The 20913-nt window shown below is 37.5% G+C and overlaps 1 protein-coding gene across 2 annotated transcripts in view; it reads right to left on the bottom strand.

Annotated features, from left to right (window-relative positions):
• SLC30A8 (solute carrier family 30 member 8) overlaps positions 1-20913 on the bottom strand; it is a 43647-nt gene that overhangs the window by 21062 nt on the left and 1672 nt on the right. The window contains exons 1-3 of one of the 2 annotated variants that reach the window (XM_078441539.2): positions 16705-16734; positions 15822-15863; positions 9732-9933 (exon numbers count right to left, since the gene is read on the bottom strand). In XM_078441539.2, coding sequence (XP_078297665.2) covers positions 9732-9933; positions 15822-15863; positions 16705-16734 — 274 coding nt within the window. Of the gene's footprint in view, positions 1-9731; positions 9934-15821; positions 15864-16704; positions 16735-20913 lie in introns of those variants that run through there. The other variant, XM_060611188.3, reaches the window with a different exon arrangement.

Here is a 20913-nt window from a genome sequence, read left to right as displayed (position 1 = left end):
CCAGGTGCCCCTCAGTTGAATTACTTTCTAAGAATACAGATTTCCTGTCCTTTTGAGACCTACCCACTTAAACTCTTTCCAGGCAAGGCTGATATTTACTACCTCCTGGACCACAGCAATAGTCAGGGACCTCTCTCTGCAAGGCCTTTTTTTTTTACCTCCCTCTTTTAGCCACCCCTCAATTCCTACACAAACTTCAAGTCCTGTCTCAAATCCTATATCCTGAATGTGGACATCCTAGATTCCCAAAAGTAACCTGAGAATACCAGTTGCATTCTCTGACCTGATTGAGAATGGCTTTAGGGAGGAGGTGAGGTCTGGTTGGGGTCTTGAATGATGAGCAGGGTTTTGATGATTGTGGGGCATGAGGAGAGGCCTTTTCCATTCAGATGAAAAGACATAAGCAAAAGCTACAGAGACTTTAAGGTGCCACGATTATTTTGCATAGGATGAATAAACAGCTGAAACAGAAGAGTCATGTAGTGAAGCAGTAAAGGATTAATAGTCAGTTTGGCAGCCACATGGTGGAATGACTTGAAAGTCAAAGTAAGAATTTTTCATTTTGTCCAGGGTGCCAGAGCTTTCGAACATACCGATCTCTTTTCACATGGGGCAGCCAAGTGGGACCTAGCACAGAGGAAGCCTCTGAAGCAGCCTCTTCCTGCTACAACACCCTTGTGGGTGTACCCCAGTCATCAGTAAAATTTCCTGTGCTTGCCAGGATAGGGAGAAGGGTGTGAAGCACTGAATTAGGCAAGAAGGAGCCACTAAAGAATTTTGGAGACAGAATTAACATGATGAGAGCAATGTTTTAGGAAAATCAACCTAAAATCAATGCAGCTCAAACTCCAAATGATTCTGTGAGTATCCATTTAATTCCTTTACTGACAACATCCAGATTAGAACTCATAGATGAATTAATTATTAAGAATGAGAGGGAAGAGGGAGATTTATTTGTTCACTCCAAGTGAATAGTTTTTCTTCCCTCCTCTCCTAGAAATATGTCATTTTAAAGCAGAATGCCAGGGCATAGGAAAGGTATGAGGAGAAAAGTGAGTTTTATGAATGGGAGACCATCTCATTTCAGACTGTTGATTAGACATACTGGGAAGAAGATGCCATCTGTTTTCACCATCTACCTGGATTCAGGGGAAAGCAGAGGAAGAAAGTAATGGAGAAAACGAGCCAGTTTATCTAACCGAATTGTGTTTGCATGGGGTGGTGTCAGTACTTTATCTGGAAAGCTATGAATTTCCAGAACATCACCTTTTAAAATCACACTTTTAAAAGTTTATTTATTTTGAAATAGAGAGAGAGAGAGAGAGAGAGAGAGCACCTATGCAATCTGGGGAGGGCACAGAGAGAGGGAAAGAGAGAATCCCAAGCAGGCTCTGCACTGTCAACACAGAGCCCAACGTGGGGCTAAATCCCACAACTCTGGGATCATGACCCAGGCCGAAATCAAGAGTCTCATTCAACCGACTGAGACTGAGCCAACCAGGTGCCCCTCCAATCACATTTTGAATGGATTCTGTTTTTTAGATTTTCCATTTTGTCCATCTCTTATATGAGCAACAGAGTATTGTCCATGATCTTATGAATTTGAATAATTAAAAAAGAATACACATCTGGCATGTGTGTCAGCAGCTTTTCCAAGTGAATTTTCTAATTGGAACTACTAAAAGTAAATTCTTTGCAACCTCATCAAGCTATTAAGTTGGTTCCTTCAAAAGACTTATTGTGGGTCTAGAAATTGTGTGGTGTCAATTAATTTTATAATCTTTGACTAGAAAATTATTTGCCAACCCTGGATTTGTCTTGGACTGGATGAGTTGAAGTTCTTTTCCAGTTTTCAAAAGTATAAAAGTCTGAAAAAGGGGTGCCTTAGTGGCTCAGTCGGGTAAGCATGCAACTCTTGATTTCAGCTCAGGTCATGGTCTCATGGTTCATGAGTCCAAGCTCTGAGTGGTGCACTGTGCTGACAGCATGGAACCTGCTTGGGATTCTCTCTCTCCCTTTCTCTCTGCCCCTACCCACTCATGCGCTCTCTCTCTCTCAAAATAAATAAATGAAAAAAACAAAACAAAAAATTCAGAGAAAAAAAAAGTGGTGCCTGGGTGGCTCATTTGGTCCAACTTCAGCTCAGGTCATGATCTCATGGTTCCTGAGTCCAAGCCCCATGTTGGCTCTCTTTTGTCAACACAGAGCCCACATTAGATCCTCTGTTCTGTTGTCTTTCTGCTCCTCTCTGACCTGTGCATGTTCTCTCTCTCTCTCTCCCTGAAAAATAAATAAACATTTAAAAAATAAATAAAAGCCTGAATACAAGTACACAAGCCATTAGACTCCATAGGTTTAAGAAACCAACTAATTCTGGGGGGAGAGAGAGATGATGGTGACGTAGGAGGACGCTGGGCTCACCTCGTCCTGCTGATCGCTTAGATTCCACCCACATCTGCCTGAATAACCCAGAAAACTTCCAGAAGACTAGCAGAATGGACTCTGTGGAGCCAAAGGTAGACAAGAGGCCCACGGAAGAGGGTAGGAAGGGCAGAGAGGTGGAGCGCGCTACATGGACTGGTGGGAGGGTGCTGGGGCAGTGGAGGGGCAGCCCGCCTGGCAAGGCAGAGCACACGAGTCTGGCTTGCAAAAGCTGAGGGGCTGGACGGAGTGTGTTCTGACAGCCAGCAGGACTTAACATCTGGAATGTTACAAGTCAAAAGCTCTGCTCTCGGAGAGCGGGGAGGGTGAGAGGATGAGACCCGGGAGACAGAACTGAGCTCAAGGGGGAACAAAGGCACTGGCAAGTGCCATCTCCCTCTTCCATCCCCCAGCCAAAATTCCAAAGGGAACCAGTTCCTGTCACCAAACTTGCTTGCACCCCGCAAACGCCCAACACTGTGCTCCTGTGGATCCATCCCTCTGACGGGCCTGCCTCCCTCCTGGTGCTGAGTGAAAAGGGAATTATTACAACCAATCCCTCAGAAATACAAGCAATTATCAGGGAATACTATGAAAAATCATATGCCAACAAACTGGACAACCTGGAAGAAATGGACAAATTCCTAAGCACTCACACACTTCCAAAACTCAAACAGGAAGAAATAGAAAATTTGAACAGACCCATAACCAGCGAAGAAACTGAATCAGTTATCCAAAATCTCCCAACAAATAAGAGTCCAGGCCCAGATGACTTCTCTGGGGGAATTCTACCAGACATTTAAAGCAGAGATAATACCTATCCTTCTCAAGCTGTTCCAAAAAATAGAAAGGGAAGGAAAACTTCCAGACTCATTCTATGAAGCCAGCATTACTTTGATTCCTAAACCAGACAGAGACCCAGCAAAAGAAGAGAACTACAGGCCAATATCCCTGATGAATATGGATGCAAAAATTCTCAACAAGATACTAGCAAATCGAATTCAACAGCATATGAAAAGAATTATTCACCATGATCAAGTGGGATTCATTCCTGGGCTGCAGGGCTGGTTCAACATTCACAAATCAATGTATGTGATACATCACATTAATAAAAAAGATAAGAACCATATGATCCTGTCAGTCGATGCAGAAAAAGGATTTGACAAAATTCAGCATCCTTTCTTAATAAGAACCTCAAGAAAGTTGGGATAGAAGGAACATACTTAAACATCATAAAAGCCATTTATGAAAAGTCCACAGCTAATATCATCCTCAATGGGGAAACACTGAGAGCTTTTTCCCTGAGGTCAGAAATACAACAGGGATGTCCACTCTCACCGCTGTTGTTTAGCATAGTGTTGGAAGTTCTAGCATCAGCAGTCAGACAACAGAAGGAAATCAAAGGCATCCAAATTGGCAAAGATGAAGTCAAGCTTTCACTTTTTGCAGATGACATAATATTATACATGGAAAACCCAATAGACTCCACCGAAAGTCTGCTAGAACTGATACATGAATTCAGCAAAGTTGCAGGATACAAAATCAATGTGCAGAAATCAGTTGCATTCTTATACACTAATAATGAGGCAACAGAAAGACAAATAAAGAAACTGATCCCATTCACAATTGCACCAAGAAGCATAAAATACCTAGGAATAAACCTAACCAAAGATGTCAAAGATCTGTATGCTGAAAACTATAGAAAGCTTATGAAGGAAATTGAAGAAGATATAAAGAAATGGAAAAACATTTTATGCTCATGGATTGGAAAAATACATATGGTTCAAATGTCCATACTACCCAAAGCTATCTACACGTTCAATGCAATCCCAATCAAAATTGCACCAGCATTCTTCTCGAACCTAGAACAAGCAATCCTAAAATTTGTATGGAACCACAAAAGACCTCGAATAGCCAAAGTAATATTGAAGAAGAAGACCAAAGTGGGAAGCATCACAATCCCAGACTTTAGCCTCTACTACAAAGCTGTAATCATCAAGATAGCATGGTATTGGCACAAAAACAGACACATAGACCAATGGAATAGAATAGCAACCCCAGAACTAGACCCACAAAAGTATGGCCAACTAATCTTTGACAAAGCAGGAAAGAACATCCAATGGAAAAAAGACAGCCTCTTTAACAAATGGTGCTGGGAGAACTGGACAGCAACATGCAGAAGGATGAAACCAGACCACTTTCTTGCACAATTCACAAAAATAAACTCAAAACGGTTGAAGGACCTGAATGTGAGATAGGAAACCATCAAAACCTTAGAGGAGAAAGCAGGAAAAAACCTCTCTTACCTCAGCCACAGCAATTTCTTACTTGACACATCTCCAAAGGCAAGGGAATAAAAGCAAAAAATGAACTATTGGGACCTCATGAAGATAAAAAGCTTATACACTGCAAAGGAAACAATCAACAAAACTAAAAGGCAACTGACAGAATGGGAAAAGATATTTGCAAATGACATATCGGATAAAGGGGTACTATCCAAAATCTATAAACAACTCACCAAACTCCACACCCAAAAAACGAATAATCCAGTGAAGAAATGGGCAGAAGGCATGAATAGACACTTCTCTAAAGAAGACATCCAGATGACCAACAGGCACATGAAAAGATGCTCAACATCACTCCTAATCAGAGAAATACAAATCAACACCACACTCAGATATCACCTCACGCCAGAGTGGCTAAAATGAACAAAACAGGAGACTATAGGTGTTGGAGAGGATGTGGAGAAAGGGGAAGCCTCTTGCACTGTTGGTGGGAATGCAAACTGGTGCAGCCACTCTGGAAAACAATGTGGAGGTTCCTCAAAAAATTAAAAATAGACCTACCCTATGACCCAGGAATAGCACCGCTAGGAATTTACCCCAGGGATACAGGAGTGCTGGTGCATAGGGGCACTTGTACCCCAATGTTTATAGCAGCACTTTCAACAATAGCCAAATTATGGAGAGAGCCTAAATGTCCATCAACTGATGAATGGATAAAGAAGTTGTGGTTTATATACACACTGGAATACTACTTGACAATGAGAAAGAATGAAATATGGCCTTTTGTAGCAATGTGGATGGAACTGGAGAGTGTTGTGCTAAGTGAATTAAGTCATACAGAGAAAGACAGATACCATATATTTTCACTCTTATGTGGTTCCTAAGAAACTTAACAGAAGACCATGGGGGAGGGGACAGGGAAAAAAAAAGTTAGAGAGGCAGGGAGGCAAACCATAAGTGACTCTTAAAGACTGAAAATAAACTGAGGGTTGATGGGGGGTGGGAGGGAGGGGAGGGTGGGTGATGGGCATTGAGGAGGGCACCTGTTGGGATGAGCACTGCGTGTTGTATGGAAACCAATTTGACAATAAATTTCATATAAAAAAAATATTAAAAAATATAAATGCAAAAAGCAGAAAAAAAGAAACCAATTAATTCTGATTGCTATCTATGATAGTGCAAAAGACAAAAAACAAACAAAAATGAGAAAAACAAACAAACAAAAAAAAGTTAGCAAGTTCTGTTTTCTTCCAGTCTCAAATAATTACTAATTTGGTCCGCCTCTTGTGTAATAGAAAATGAAGGCAAAAAATTAGTAACAGTATAACGGTAATAGTGGTAATAGGGTAGTCATAGCTTATGATACTATATGCCAGGTAGTTTCTGGTATTCCTTTTACATTAAAAAATAAAATAAAATAAACTCAAAAATAATATATAAATTCAAATAATTTAAAATAAATAAATATTAAGCCAAATAAATAATAAAGTCAAAACTTTTAGACTAAGTGCATAGCTAAACATAATTTTATTATTAATAAAAATATGGGATAAAAATAATCAGAGAAGGATATAACTCAAGATATTAAAACATGCAATAAGAGTACAACATTGAAGAAAGATGGAGGAAGTAACAAATATTTTTAAAGGCAAAATTATGAATTAAAAATAAAAAAAATTAGATAATAATATATTCGATAAATAGATATATCAATAAATTAGACATCTACCAAGTTAAATCAAGGAAAAGAAAATATTTAAACAATATTAAAATGAGAAAGTAGAATAAGTTAGAGAGTTTTAGTATTAAATTGTCATGTTCCATTGTATGATAATAAGATGGAAAATTTCATTGAGATGGCTGACTTTGGAAAACACAAATGACCCAAACTTACTCATGAAGTAGAAATTTTGAGTACATCAATAAATGAGGAAGAAGCAAACAAACATATGTTAAAAATTATTTCCAAGAAAATCTCCAAAGCTACACAACTTACCAGGTAGTTCTTAAAAAGGAAGAGATAGTTACAATGTTACAAAAATGGTTTCCATTTTCTTATAAAAAGTGTCATTAAAACTAAACTTTTCATTTTCATATGTGTAACTCTAATTCAAAAACTTAGAAAAATAGCCCCATAACAGAAAACTATAGTTAAATTTCAATTATCAATAAAGATAAAAAAAATCCTAAAGATAATATGAGTGGCCCAGATTGAGCAATGCGTTGAAAGAATGGTCCACCACAGTCCATTTGAGTGGCAATGTAATGAGAGCCTATGAACATGAGCCCCAGAATTCAGACTGCCTGCCCACTTATTTACGAGCTGTGGTACTCCAGTAGAGACCTTTACTCTCTGTGTTTCAGGTTCCTCATCTACATAGTACAAATAATAATAGACCTACCTCTCAGGGATTTCAACAGGATTAAGTAAAGTAACACGATGGAAAGCATTCATCACAGTTTCTGGCACATAGTAAGTATTAAATAAATATTAGTTATTATCATCGTAATGCCAGAAATGCAGAGATTGTACTATATTAGGAAATCTCTGAATATAACACACACCAGCAATGTGTCAAAAAAATTTTTAACAGAATATGTTTAAAAGAAAAGGTACTTGACAAAAGTCAACAAGCATCCTTGATTATTTGTTTATCGTTTAAAAACTAAGGGGAAAAAAACCCACTTCATTAACATAGTGAAAATACTTAACCTCTCAGGAAGCATTTCACTTAACAGTTAACTATTTGAACATAAGATTTGATTTAGCATAAGATATTATTTAACATGGTAAAAATATGAAACATATTTTTATTGAAAAAAAGAGAAATATAATAAAACAAACACATGTAAATAACCTTAGCAAGAAACAGGCTGTCCCTGTACTATAACAAACAAATAAGCAAACTAAAATTGCAAGATATTGATGAGAGACATAGAGTATTTGGATAAATGGAGAAACTCCATGTTCCTAGAAGAGAAAACTGAGTATTTTTAAAAGATCTTTGTTTCCAAATCAACTTACATACCAGTAAAATCATAATTTGATTTTGGAGGGAACAGAATACAATGGTTCTTGTGTTCAATTAGAATAATAAACAGAAATAAGTAGCCTTTTCCTTTTTTCTATTAAACAAGGAATAATAAGGAAAGAACAGATATTATAACATGTAAATGTACATTATTTAAATATGTTACTACTAACAGAGAATAGCAATACAGATTGATGAAACCCACCTTAGAACCAAACCCTGTTCTTTATAAAATATTGATAAGTGATGAAAAAAAACATCAAAAATCAATGGAAGGAGTGATTAATTATTCTATAAATAATGCTGAAAACTTTGTTAACTATTTAGAAAAAGAATCTTTAGTCCTTAGAGAATATTTAATCTCACAAAATAATTTGAAATTACATGCAAAAAATTGAACAACAACATGGTATTTGTCTTCTCAGTAGGCAGGAACCAAAGCACTAAAGTAGTGAGAGCAATAAAAGAAATCAGCTCAAAATGGAATGTTTCATACAATTACATATATAAAACATTAAAACTTACCCACATCAAACCAAAAACTAAAAAGTAAACAAAAAACTAGAAAAGTACTTATAACAAGTATAAAAATTTCAATATCCTAACAGTATAAAGAGCTCTCAGAGATCAGAACAGAACATTATAAATTATCTAAAAAACAAATGATCAGGAGACATTAAGAGGCAAGCAGGAAATGCATCAACAAAGTGAAATACAGATTACTAATAAGCTTGCAAAAAATATTCTAACAGTAACAAAGAAATGAATATTAAAATAAAGCATATTCACCTATACATGAATAAAGATTTTTAAAAGATTAAAATATGGGGAACCAGGGTGGCTCAGTCAGTTAAGCATCCAACCCCATTTTGGCTCAGGTCATGATCTCACGGTTCACAGGATTGAGCCCCATGTCAGGCTCCACGCTGACAGCACAGAGCCTGCTTGGGGTTCTCTCTCCCTTTCTGTATGCCCCAACCCTGCTACTGCATGTTCTCTCCTCCCCCCCCCCTCAAAATAAATAAACTTTAAAAAATAAATAAATAAAAGATTAAGGGGCACCTGGGTGGCTCAGTCAGTGAAGCATCAGACTCTTGGTTTCAGCTCAGGTCATGACCTCACAGTTTGTGAGTTCGATCCCTACATTGGGCTTCACATTGGCAGTGTGGAGCCTGCTTGGGACTCTCATATTCTCTCTCTCTCTCTCTCTCTCTCTCTCTCTCTCTCTCTCTCTTTCTCTCCCTCTCTCCCTCTCTCTACTCCTCCTCAGCTTGTGCTCTCTCTCTCTCTCTCTCTCTCAAAGTAAATAAATAAGCTTAAAAAATAAATAAAAGATTAAAATAAGTTTTGATAAAGATTTGGACAGTAATGCTCATGTACAGCAGGCAGACATATGAATTGTTTTAAGCTTTCTGGGTAGCAGTTTGGCAGTATGAATCAAGAAGTAATAAAAATATTTATATCCTTCAATCAATTTTTCCACTTTTAGGAATCTCTTTCAAGGGATTAACCAGAGAGGCAGGCGGAGTTTTATTCACGAGTTTTCATTGCAGCATTGTTCACAGCAGGGGGAAAAAAAACTCCTTAAATTTCTAACAGTAGAGACATGGTTATGTAAATTACAGTGGAGCATATTATAGAATATTGTTCAGGCATAAAAATGTTTTTGAAGGATATTTGATGGCATGGTCAAAAGCATTCAGTATGCCCTCAGTTATATTTTAAAAACCGAGTTCTGAATAGAAAAATATATTGTATAAAAAATACTCCACAATGTTATTAGAGGTTAGTATTCGAATGTGGGATGGTAATGAATTTTATTTTGTTTCTTAATATTTTCCAACTTATCTACAATGAGCATATTGTTACTCCATACTTACAGAAAATATGAAATCTTTCTTTAAAAGAAGAACTTATGTAACCCTCCTGCAATGATGTGGGGTTTTGTCTGTTTGCTAGTTTAATCAGAGAAGTCTTTTTGAATAATACTCACCCACGGCCTCTGCAATCATGAAAACGAAGCATATTCCTGAAGCAGCACAGAGTTTCCACTTGGCATAGACTTGCTCGCTTGCTCTGTTGTCTGTGGCCTTGGAGTTGCTGTGGCAGTGATAGATGGCTCCTGAGTCCAGCTCCTCTGGCTTCTCTCCAGGACATTGATTTTTATTCAAGGATTTCTGCTGGAGTTCCACACTATGGATGAGTTTGACAGAAGCAAGAAGTGAACACGGTTGCAAACAAATACCTCACTGACAGCCCTACCCATTCTCAGAACTGATAGAAGGACATTTGCTAACTAGATAGGAAGTTACAGTTCACAGCTCCTTCTATAAGAAATATCAAGTGTAAGGAACAAGCAAGAAATTTCCTTCTGAAGTCTCAACTACTAAAGGTTTTGCTTTTTTATTCAGCCAAGCTATACCAGCAGTGATTAAGAGATGTTAAAGGAACAGGAGAAAGGAAGCAGATACATTTTGATGCATTTCCTTACAAATTACTCCACTTTGAAAGGATTTTGGACCCTGTGTCCCTGCTTTAAAAAGCAGGGGTGAAGAGCAATGTTAGGTATGTGCGTATGAGCCAGTCTGAAGATTCAAATACTATCACATGCCCAAACTCTTCCTTTCTTCTCCACACCAGCACTGTTAATAGATCACAGCACTTTCTCCTGTTGAGTCCCTGTTGACCCCCAGAATCCTTCTTAACACAGCTTTGCACACACTCTCTACCAATCTATCAAAGCTGTATTGTGAGTTGAACCTACTTACACTTCCTAAAGCAGGCAGTATATATCAGCTCTTCTCAAGTATAAAGCATTATTTACAGGCTGGAATAGAATTCTAGCATTTCATAGATGGAAAGATTATAGATACCATTTAGTCAATCGCATAGTTTCTTTTTTTATATATATACAATTTATTGTCAAACTGGCTAACATACAGTGTGTAAAGTGGACTCTTGCTTTTTGGGGTAGATTCCCGTGGCTCATCGCTTGCACCCAGGGCAACAAGCACCCTCCTCAGTGCCCATCACCCATTTTCCCCTCTCCCCCACACCCCATCCACCCTCAGTTTCTTCTCTATATTTAAGAATCTCCTATGGTTTTCCTCCCTCCCTCTCTGTAATCATTTTTTTCCCTTTCCCTTCCCCATGGTCTTCTGTTAAGTTTTTCAAGATCCACATATGAGTGAAAACATATGATATCTGTCCTTCTCTGACTGACTTATTTCACTCAGCACCTTCCAGTTCCATCCACATTGCTGCAAATGGCAGGATTTCAGTCTTTCTCATTGCCAAGTAGTATTCCGTTGTATATATAAACCACATCTTCTTTATCCATTTATCAGTTGATGGACATTTGGGCTCTTTTCATAATTTGGCTATTGTTGAAAGTGCTGCTATAAACATTGGGGTACACATGCCCCTATGCATCAGCACTCCTGTATCCCTGGGGTAAATTCCTAGCAGTGCTATTGCTGGGTCATAGGGTAGATCTATTTTTAATTTTTTGAGGAACCTCCACACTGTTTTCCAGAGTGGCTGCACCAGTTTGCATTCCCACCAACAGTGCAAGAGGGTTCCCATTTCTCCACATCCTCGCCAGCATCTGAAATTTCCTGAGTTGTTCATTTTAGCCACTCTGACTGGTGTGAGGTGATATCTCAGTGTGGTTTTGATTTGTAGTTAGCTGAAGTAATTAAGGTTCAGAGAGGTTAAGTAATTGCCCGAGGCCAAATAGCCAGCAAACAGCAGAACTGGGATTCTGATGATGTTAATAGCATTCAGGATTTTGAACAGTTCCAAATAATCTCCTTTTTTAGAATAGGAGCCATTTGGCAATAGGCACATAGAATATTTATATCTATAAGTCTTTGCCTTTGTAATGTGATACATACCCTTAGAATAATAATAATAAAAAAAACATGTCATGTAGCAGTGTGGGCCACCAATGGCCATCAACTCAGAGGAGCATGAGAACTAAAAAGGAAGCATGATAGAAGTTTCCCTTCCTTTGTGCAGAGAAGGCAACATGACCAAGACAAGGTCACCAATTGTTCTGGCACTGTTCATATGACCATATGATTTGCTGAAGCCATAGGAAGCTTTGCTTTATTTTATGCTTTTCATGAATCTTGTGGTCAGAGAAAACTAGGTGGTGACCAGGAGAAAGAACTTATTCTGGAGCAGTGCAGAAGGCAGACCAAGGCAGGAATCCCACTAAGGGTGCAGCCTCTGGGCAATGCCACAAGAAGAAAAGTACAAGGAATCTGGCCAATCTTACTTTTAAACCCTGCTTTGTTGTCCCAGACTCTGAGATTAACCAATATGGATTTACTCTGAGCTGAGATTGCTCTTCGAGGTACTAAGCAGGGGATCCAAAGGTGGGCTTCAGAGGGTCCATTGAAATTGGATGCAATGTGTTCATATGTGTGTCTGTGTGTGTTTTATGATGGGGGGAGGGGATGCAGGATCCCACAGTCTTCTCTGGGCTCCTAAAAGGGTCCATAACCCTCCCCAAACTTGAAATCCAAAATTAAAATACATTTCTCATCACCTCATTAGAGCAAAATGGCCTGGGTACCTATAGATGCAGAATAGGCTCTTGATATAAAAAATGATGTGAATCCTAAGAATTTTAAGAAGGTTCTAAAAAGCAAATGCTATGATGCATCAAAAAACGAATTGTGAATAAATTACCATAGATTCCCACAAATTCAAAGATGGTTGAAGCTCAGAAGGATAGGAATAGTAGACCCGAGCAAAAAAATTTACTGTAGTATCAAAGAAAAAAAATGGGGGAGAAAAACAGGAGAAATAGGGAAATATTCCAAATTTTTCTTGTAATAGCCTACAAATTTGAGTTTATTTCTTAAAATATGAATTAGAAAATGGAGCTTTGTTTTGTAATCTTGGGGAAGCCTCTCTTTTTCTTTTGTATTTCATTTTTGCTTGATGATAGACATTAAACTCCTTTATTCTATGTCTCTAAAAATAGAGCTGGTAATACTTTTCACCCTCTTATTTCATATGTTGACCATATAAAATCAATCCCATTTTGTACTTTCACATCACTTCTCCCAAGAACCTCCAGTCACTATGACTGTTAGAACAGGAGATGAAAGCTTGGGTCCCACCATGCATTTCCCACACTTCATGTATTCATTCATTCATTCATTCAACAGATAAGTGCTGCATGCCTGCAGCATGCCTCCACTATCAGAGGTGCTAATGACACCATAGTCTTTGAGACTAAGCTCCTGACCTAAGAAGCTTGTATCCTAGCAGAGGGACACAAACTGTAAGCCAGCAGATAGTTTCAGAGGCTGTGTGGTATGATGGGCAGTGACTGGGTGAGGGAAGGTGGGGCTGCTTTAAACAGAGTGGTAATGGGGGTGCACTTCTGTAGAGATACTGCCATGGTGAGTTCAAGGGTAACCGGGAGTAGACCTACATGCAAGAGAAACATCAAGTGGAGGGTGTTGCTGGGGCAAGGGCACAAAGGCAAGAAAGATTGTCTTGTTCAAAAGCTTGGCTTGACGGAAAGGGAACTACATATGTGGTCACTGTGGTGTGAAGAAAGAGTAACATTGGATGATGTCAGAGAAGTAGGCAGATGTTAGCTCATGCACAACTCTGAGCCATTAAAAAAGGATTCACTTGGGCACCTGGGTGGCTCAGTCAGTTAAGCGCCAGACTTCATCTCAGGTTATGATCTCACGGTTAGTGGGTTCGAGCCCCATGTCAGGCTCTGTGCTGACAGCTCAGAGCCAAGAGCCTGCTTTTGTTTCTGTGTCTCCCTCTCTCTCTGCCCCTTCCTCGCTCATGCTCTGTCTCTGTCTCTCCTCTCTCTCTCTCTCTCTGAAAAATAAACATTAAAAAATAATAAAAAAGGATTTACTTTTCTTCAAATTCTACAGGAAGGAAGTTGGCAAGTTTTGAGCAGGGAAGTAACATTAGGTGGTTCACATTTCTAAAATGATCACTTTGGGTGATGCTTGGAAGGTTTGAGTATAAAGGGGCAAAACATGGAGACCACGTTTGGCTGAAGCAGAGAGGCTGATGATTTGGACCAGTGCGGTGACAAAGTAAATGGGAAGAAGTAGCCATATTTGAGTGCTATTTGGGACGTAGGATCCACAGGACATACTAATCAATAGCATCAGTTAAGGGGGAATGAGGAAGGGGAGCGACCGGAGGATGGCTCATGGATTTCTGGTTACAGCAGCTAGGATAAGGGAATACCAGTTGCAGAGATGGGCTGAGTGACTGGCAGCACAGCGAGGGGGCTGCGAATTTGGGCTCTGACATCCCATTGCTAAGTCACCTCCCAGCTTTACCACTCACTAATCATATGACTGTAAGAAAATGACTTAACCTCTCTGTGCCTCAATTTCCTCACTGCAAAATGGTGATAATGATAACACCTCTCTCACAGGGCAGCTGTGATACTTTAGTTAATTCATATAAATATTTCAAAGTGTGTTTGGAACAAGGTAAATGCACCAAAAAAATGTGAATTTTTAAGTTAGTCTACCATTTTCACAAACTACATTATTGTCATTGTTCTTGAGAAAGAATAAAGCAAGTTTTACTGTGAAATAACTTTTAGGCTAAGCATTTTTATAACAGAGCTTGAATAAACAAAAAGCAGGCTTTTCTTTTGTTGCCCCTTTGTCCACATCTATCATTCTAGATTCTACTCCAATGACAATAAATCATACAAATCATCAGTTTTGTATTAATTGACCCCGGGGCTTGATTCTCTAATCCTAAGGAGAGGATAAATGTCAAAGAAGGAGAAAACAGTCATAAATCCCTTAGCTGTTCCTGGCCCGTTTCCCCTTATCAACCACTGTGCTCTGTCTGCACTAGAAAGAGTCCTAAGTATTCAGCTCCTGGGACCTTGTCTTGAACACAGTAAATATCAGTACATATTTGCTGAGATTATACTTGATTCGATGTTTATGAAATATATGAGTGATGTGAAGAAGTGTTTTGAGGGGAAAGCTAGAGGGAGTGGAGAATAGAAATGTTTGCAGCATCAGATGTAATTTCTTATCCCAGAACAGGAATTCAGTTACCCTCTCCTTTTTGAAACAGGTTTATTAAGGTATAATTCATATACCACACATATGACCCACTTATGTATACAACTTAATGGGTTTTAGCATATTTGCAGAGTTGTGCGACCATCACCATAAGTTAGAACATTTCCATCATCCCAAAAAGAAACCTTGTACCCGTTAGCAATATTTCCCCAATGTCCCAATCTCCTTACATACAACCTTACCCTAGGCAAGCACTAATTTGCTTTCTGCCTCCATAAATTTTCCCATTCTGGACATTTCATATAAATGGAATCATACAGCATGTGGTTTTTATGAATGACTTCTTTCACTTAGCATAATGTTTTCAAGGTTTATCCATGTTTTAGGAAGTATCAATACATCAGTACTTTATTGCCTTTTATTTTCAAATAACACTCCATTGCATGGATATACAACGTTTTCTTTAATCATTTGATGGGTATTTAGGTGGTTTTGATTTGGGGTTTTTACTTTATTCATAATAATGAATTATGCTGCTATGAAAATTTGTATACAAGCTTTTTTGGAAGTATGTTTTCATTTTTATTGAAAAAATACCTAGCAGTAGAATTCCTGGGTCATAAGGAAACTCTATATTTAACATTTTGTAGAAATTGCCAGAATGTTTTTCAAAACACTATGTTATTATACATTCCCACATTCAATACTTGAGAGCTATCATTTCTCTGTATCCTCACCAACATTTGTTTTTGGTTTTTTGATTATAGCCATCCTAGTGGGTATGAAGTACTATCTCATTGTGGTCTTGACATGCATTTCCCCTGATGGCTAATGATGTTAAACATCTTTCATGTGTTTATTACACATTTGTATATTTTCTTGGAGAAGTGTCTATCCAAAGCCTATTTTTAAATTGGCCAATTTATCTTTTTATTATTGAGTTGTAATTGTCCTTTATATATTCTGATATATTTAATTTGCAAATATTTCCTCTCAATTTGTGGCTTGTATTTTCATTTTCTTCGTTGTATTGTTTTCAGAACAAAAGATTTTAATTTTGATGCTCTGTAATTTATCTATTTTTTTTATCACTTATGCTTTTGGTGCCATATTAAGAAACCATAGCCTAACCCAAGGTCATAAGGTTTTATGCCTGTGTTTTCTTTTAAGAGTTTTATAGTTTTAGCTCTTACATTTAGCTGTCATTTGTTGTAGCTTTATATTAACTTTTGAAATCAGGAAATGATTTCAAATATTTTTTTTCAAGTGTGTTTCACTTTTTCTAGGCCCCTTTTATTTCTATATGAATTGTGGGATTATCTTGTCAATTTCTTCAAAAGGCAGATGAGATTTTAGTACTGATTGCACTGAACCTCTACATTACATTGGAGAATATTGCCACCTTAAAAATGTCTTTCAATACACAAACATGGGATATCTTTGCATTGATCTAAATAAAGATCTAAATCTTCTTTAATTTCAGTGTTTTGTTATTTTCAGTGTACAAGTTTTGTACTTTGTTAAATTTATTCCTAAGTATTTTATTCTTTTTCATGCTATTATAAACTGAATTGTTGTCTTAATTGTATTTTCAGATTAGTCATTGCTACCATATAAAAATACAATTTATTATTTGGATATTATCTTGCTACCTGAAGCCTTACTGAACCTGTTCATTAGCTCTAAAGATTTTTAGTGGATCCCTTAGGATTTTTATATACTAGTTGATGTTATCTGCACGTGGTGTTAAGTTTTATGTCTTCCTTTCCAATCTGGATGGCTTTTATTTTCATTTTTATTTCTGTCTTGCCTGTTTGCCTTGGCTAGAACACTCAATAAATTGCTGAGTAGAAATGGTGATAATGGGCATCCTTGTCTTGTTCCTGATATTAGGGGAAAGCTTTCAGGCCTTACCACTAAGTATAATGTTAGCTTCAGATTTTCCATAGATGCTTTTTATCAAGTTGAAGAAGTTACCTTCTATTCCTTGTTTGGTGAACACTGTAATGAAAGGCTGTTGAATTTTGTTGAATGCTTTTTCTGAATCTAATGAGATAATCATATGGTGGTTTTTGTCCTTTATTCTATTAACATGGTATATTACTTTGATTATATTTCAAATGTTAAATCAAGAATTCATTACTGGGATAAATCTGACTTTGCCATGGTTTATAATTTTTTTATATCTTGCTGTGTTCAGTTTGTTAGTAGTAGGAGCAGGGATTTTTGAATCTATATTTATAAGGTATATTGACCTGTAGTTTTATTTTCTTGTGATAGTTTTGTGTTTTGCTATTGGTGAAATATTGAAATATAAAATGAATTGGAAAATGCTCATTCTTTTTTATTTGTTGGAAGAATTTGTGAAGAATTGGTATTAATTCTACTTTTTATGTTGGTAAAAACCACCAGTGAAGACAGCTGGGTTTGGGATTTTCTTTGCATGAAATCTCCTTATTACTAATTCATTATTTTTATTTATTATAGATCCACACAGAGTTTCTATTTTCTCTTGAGTTAGTTTGGTAGTTTGTATCTTTGTATAAATTTTCCATTTCATCTAATATTATATACATTTTATATATGCAATTTATTATCAGTTAAGAGAAGAAAGAAAAGTAAATACACTATCTTTTATAATTACATTTACTGATGCTATTTGGTTTTTATGTGTTGATTCAAGTTAATGTCTGGTGTCTTATTTTCAGCTTGAAAAATTTTCTTTACTATTTATTGAAATGTAAGTCTACAAGCAAAAAATCATCTGTTTTTGTTCACCTGGGAATGTCTTCATTTCACCTTCATTTTAGAAGATAGTTTTGCTGGATATAAGATGATTGGTTGGCAGCCCTTTTTGTCATTTTCTTTTAGCCCTTTCTTTTAGCCCTTTAAACATGACATTCTACCACCTTCCAGCTCCTTTGTTTCTGCTAGAAGTCAGCTGTGAATCTTACTGAGATGCTCTTGAACATGATGAATCTTTTTCTTCTCTCTTGCTGCTTTCAAGATTTTCTCTTTGTGTTTTCCTTTCAGCATTTTCACTGTGATATATCAGAGTAGATCCATTTTTCCTTAATTCTTCTTAGAATCTGTTGACCATTGTGGATGTGTGGATTAATATTGTCACCAAATTTTGGGAAATTCCAGCCACTATTTCTTCAAATATTTTTCTCCTCCTTTTTTTTCCCTCTCCTTCTGGTACTCCCATTATGCTTATGTTAGGGCACTTAATGATTTCCACATTTCCCTGAGGTTCTGTTACATTTCCTTCCTTATTTTTTCTCTGTGTTCTTTATATTGCATATCTATTGATCTATCCTCAAGCTCACTCATTCTTCTGCCAGCTCATATCTACTGCTGAGCCCCTTTAACAATTTTTTTATTCTACTTACTGTCCTTTTCTTTTTTTTTAATATGTAATTTATTGTCAAGTTAGCTAACAGTGTATATAGTGTGCTCTTGGCTTCGGGAGTAGATTCCCATGATTCATCGCCTACGTACAACACCCAGTGCACATCCCAACAAGTGCCCCCCTCAATGCCCATCACCCATTTTCCCCTCTCTCCCACCCCTCCATCAATCTTCAGTTTGTTCTCTGTATTTAAGAGTCTCTTATGGTTTGCCTCCCTCTGTTTGAAATTAGTTTTTCACCTTCCCTTCCCCTATGGTCTTCTGTTAGGTTTCTCAATGAGTGAAAATATATGATATCTGTCTGTCTCTGACTGAATTATTCTATTTAACATAATGCCCTCCAGTTCCATCCACGTTGTTTCATATGGCAAGATTTTATTCTTTCTCATTGCCGAGTAGTATTCTATTGTACTCACACACCACATCTTCTTTATCCATTCACCAGTTGATGGACATTTGGTCTCTTTCCATAATTTGGCTATTGTTGGTAATGCTGTCTTTTCAACTTCAGAATTTCCATTTGGTTCTTTTGCTTTTTTATGATTTCTGTCTCTTTATTGACATTCTCTCCTTGATGAAACATTGCATCATACCTCTCTTTAATTCTTTCAACATGATTTCATTTAGTTCTTTAATCATATTTATAATGACTGCTCTGAAATCTCTGAATTCTAAGTTCCATTTCTGTGCCCTTTCAAAGACAGTTTCTATTACCTGCTCTTTTATGGATTATTCTTCACTGTTTCTTTGCAGGTCTTAAAATATTTTGCCTAAAATTGGATGTTTTAGATAATACACTATAGCAATTCTGGATATTGATCTCCTGTGGGCCTGTTGTTGCTGCTGTTTACTTGTTTGCTTTTTTATTTGTTTAGCAATGCCTTGTCTACTTAAGTGGAATCTATTTCCTCTGACATCCCCTACATGTACAGCTTCTGTTATCATTTGCAAAAGGGTGCAGCCTTGGGGATGCACACAGTCATCTTTACCTCCTACCCCCACCCCAGCCCAGGGATGCTGATCTTTTTTAATCATGTTTGCTGTGACTCTCTCTTTCCATGGTCTCATTGTTAAGCTTCTGGATGCTCTGCTTAAATGGGTATCATATCTAACAGTTGACCTATGTAATCATTTATTGATTAGTGTTTTCAACAATGCCCTGAGGCATAAATCTCTCCACAATCCCATCCAATTAAAGCTGGACCATTTGTTAGTCTGCTTAAGCTGCTATAACAAAATAACACAGACTGTGTAGCTTAAACAACAGAAATTTATTTTCTCATGGTCTGAAAGTCCATGATTAAAGTGCTGGAAAATTCAGTTTCTGGCAAAAGCTCTCTTCCTAGTCTATAGATAGCTGCCTTGCTACATCCTCATGTGGTGGAGAGAGAGAGAGAGATATCTCTGGTGTCTCTTCCTCTTTTATGAGGGCAGCAGTTTTACCATATCATGGCTCTATCCTAATGACTTCATTTAACCTTAATCACCTTTTAAAAGTCCTGCCTCCAGGAAAGTCACATGGGAGTTCAGGCTTCAACATATGAATTTGGGGGATGGGGGAGATACAAATATCCAGTCCACAGCAGGCTCCTTTACAGGGAGGGGATATTTAAGGCCATAGGAAGGAGAATGAAGACTAACCAAAAGCTGACACAAAGCTCCCAGACATGTGAGCAAAGCCATCTTGTATCTTTTGGCACAGTTCAGACACCAGCAGAATGCACCCTCATGAGCAAACCTCACTGACCTCATATGGGGCCTTGAGGAAATCCTGACCCACAGAACTACAAATAATAAAATGATTGTTGAGGAAATCAAAGTCTATGTGACCTCAGGAGGAAATAGATTAAGGATTCAGGAGGGCACAAGATGAAAGTGTGTGTGCAGGAGATATGGAGGAGGTAGCAGACACTGAATTCACAAACAGGAGGCATGGATCCAGACCTCAACTCTGTCATAATTAGATATCTGACCTTAAGAAAGGCAGTTTTTCTCTTTGGCATTCAGGTTCCTAACTGATAAATCAGGAATCAGGATAAATCATCTCTCCCAGGTTTAACTGTTTTTATATGAAAACAAAATTAAAATGAGTTTGACAGTTTTTATCATCACCATATCCTGAAAATCATACCCATTTAGGAAGTGAAAGAGACCCTGTAACTATAAATGATTGGCTTTGTGTAACAGAGTGTTAATGGTCTATTTTAATGAGAAGGGAAATAGTGTTATTTTAATAACATAGAGATGCTTTATTAATAGTGTCCATAGTGTTAACAATTGGTTGTCTAAAATTTCTGCCTGGGCGCCTGGGTGGCTCAGTCGGTTGAGCGTCCAACTTTGGCTCAGGTCATGATCTCACAGTTCATGAGTTCAAGCCCTGCGTTGGGCTCTGTGCTGACAGCTTGGAGCCTGGGGCCTGCTTCGGATTCTGTGTCTCCCTCTCTTTCTGCCCCTTCCCCGCTCATGCTCTGTCTCTCTCTGTCTCTCAAAAATGAATAAAGTTAAAAAAAATTTAATTTCTGCCTGACCTAAAATGAGGTTTGGTTATTTATGGTCTTAATAAATCATATCTAATATTATTTTTCTAAGAAAAATAATTTTTATAATGTGAGATAATAGATGTGCTAGAATCTATCATGTATTTTTAAACCAAAATTATAAATGTCCTATAAAAAGTCCCTTTACTGTTGTTCAAACATTTGATGCTCTCAAACA

The sequence above is a fragment of the Panthera onca genome, chromosome F2 (assembly GCF_046562875.1).
Source record: "Panthera onca isolate mPanOnc1 chromosome F2, mPanOnc1 haplotype 2, whole genome shotgun sequence".
Lineage (NCBI taxonomy): Eukaryota > Metazoa > Chordata > Mammalia > Carnivora > Felidae > Panthera > Panthera onca.
This window is presented reverse-complemented; position numbering and strand designations above follow the sequence as displayed.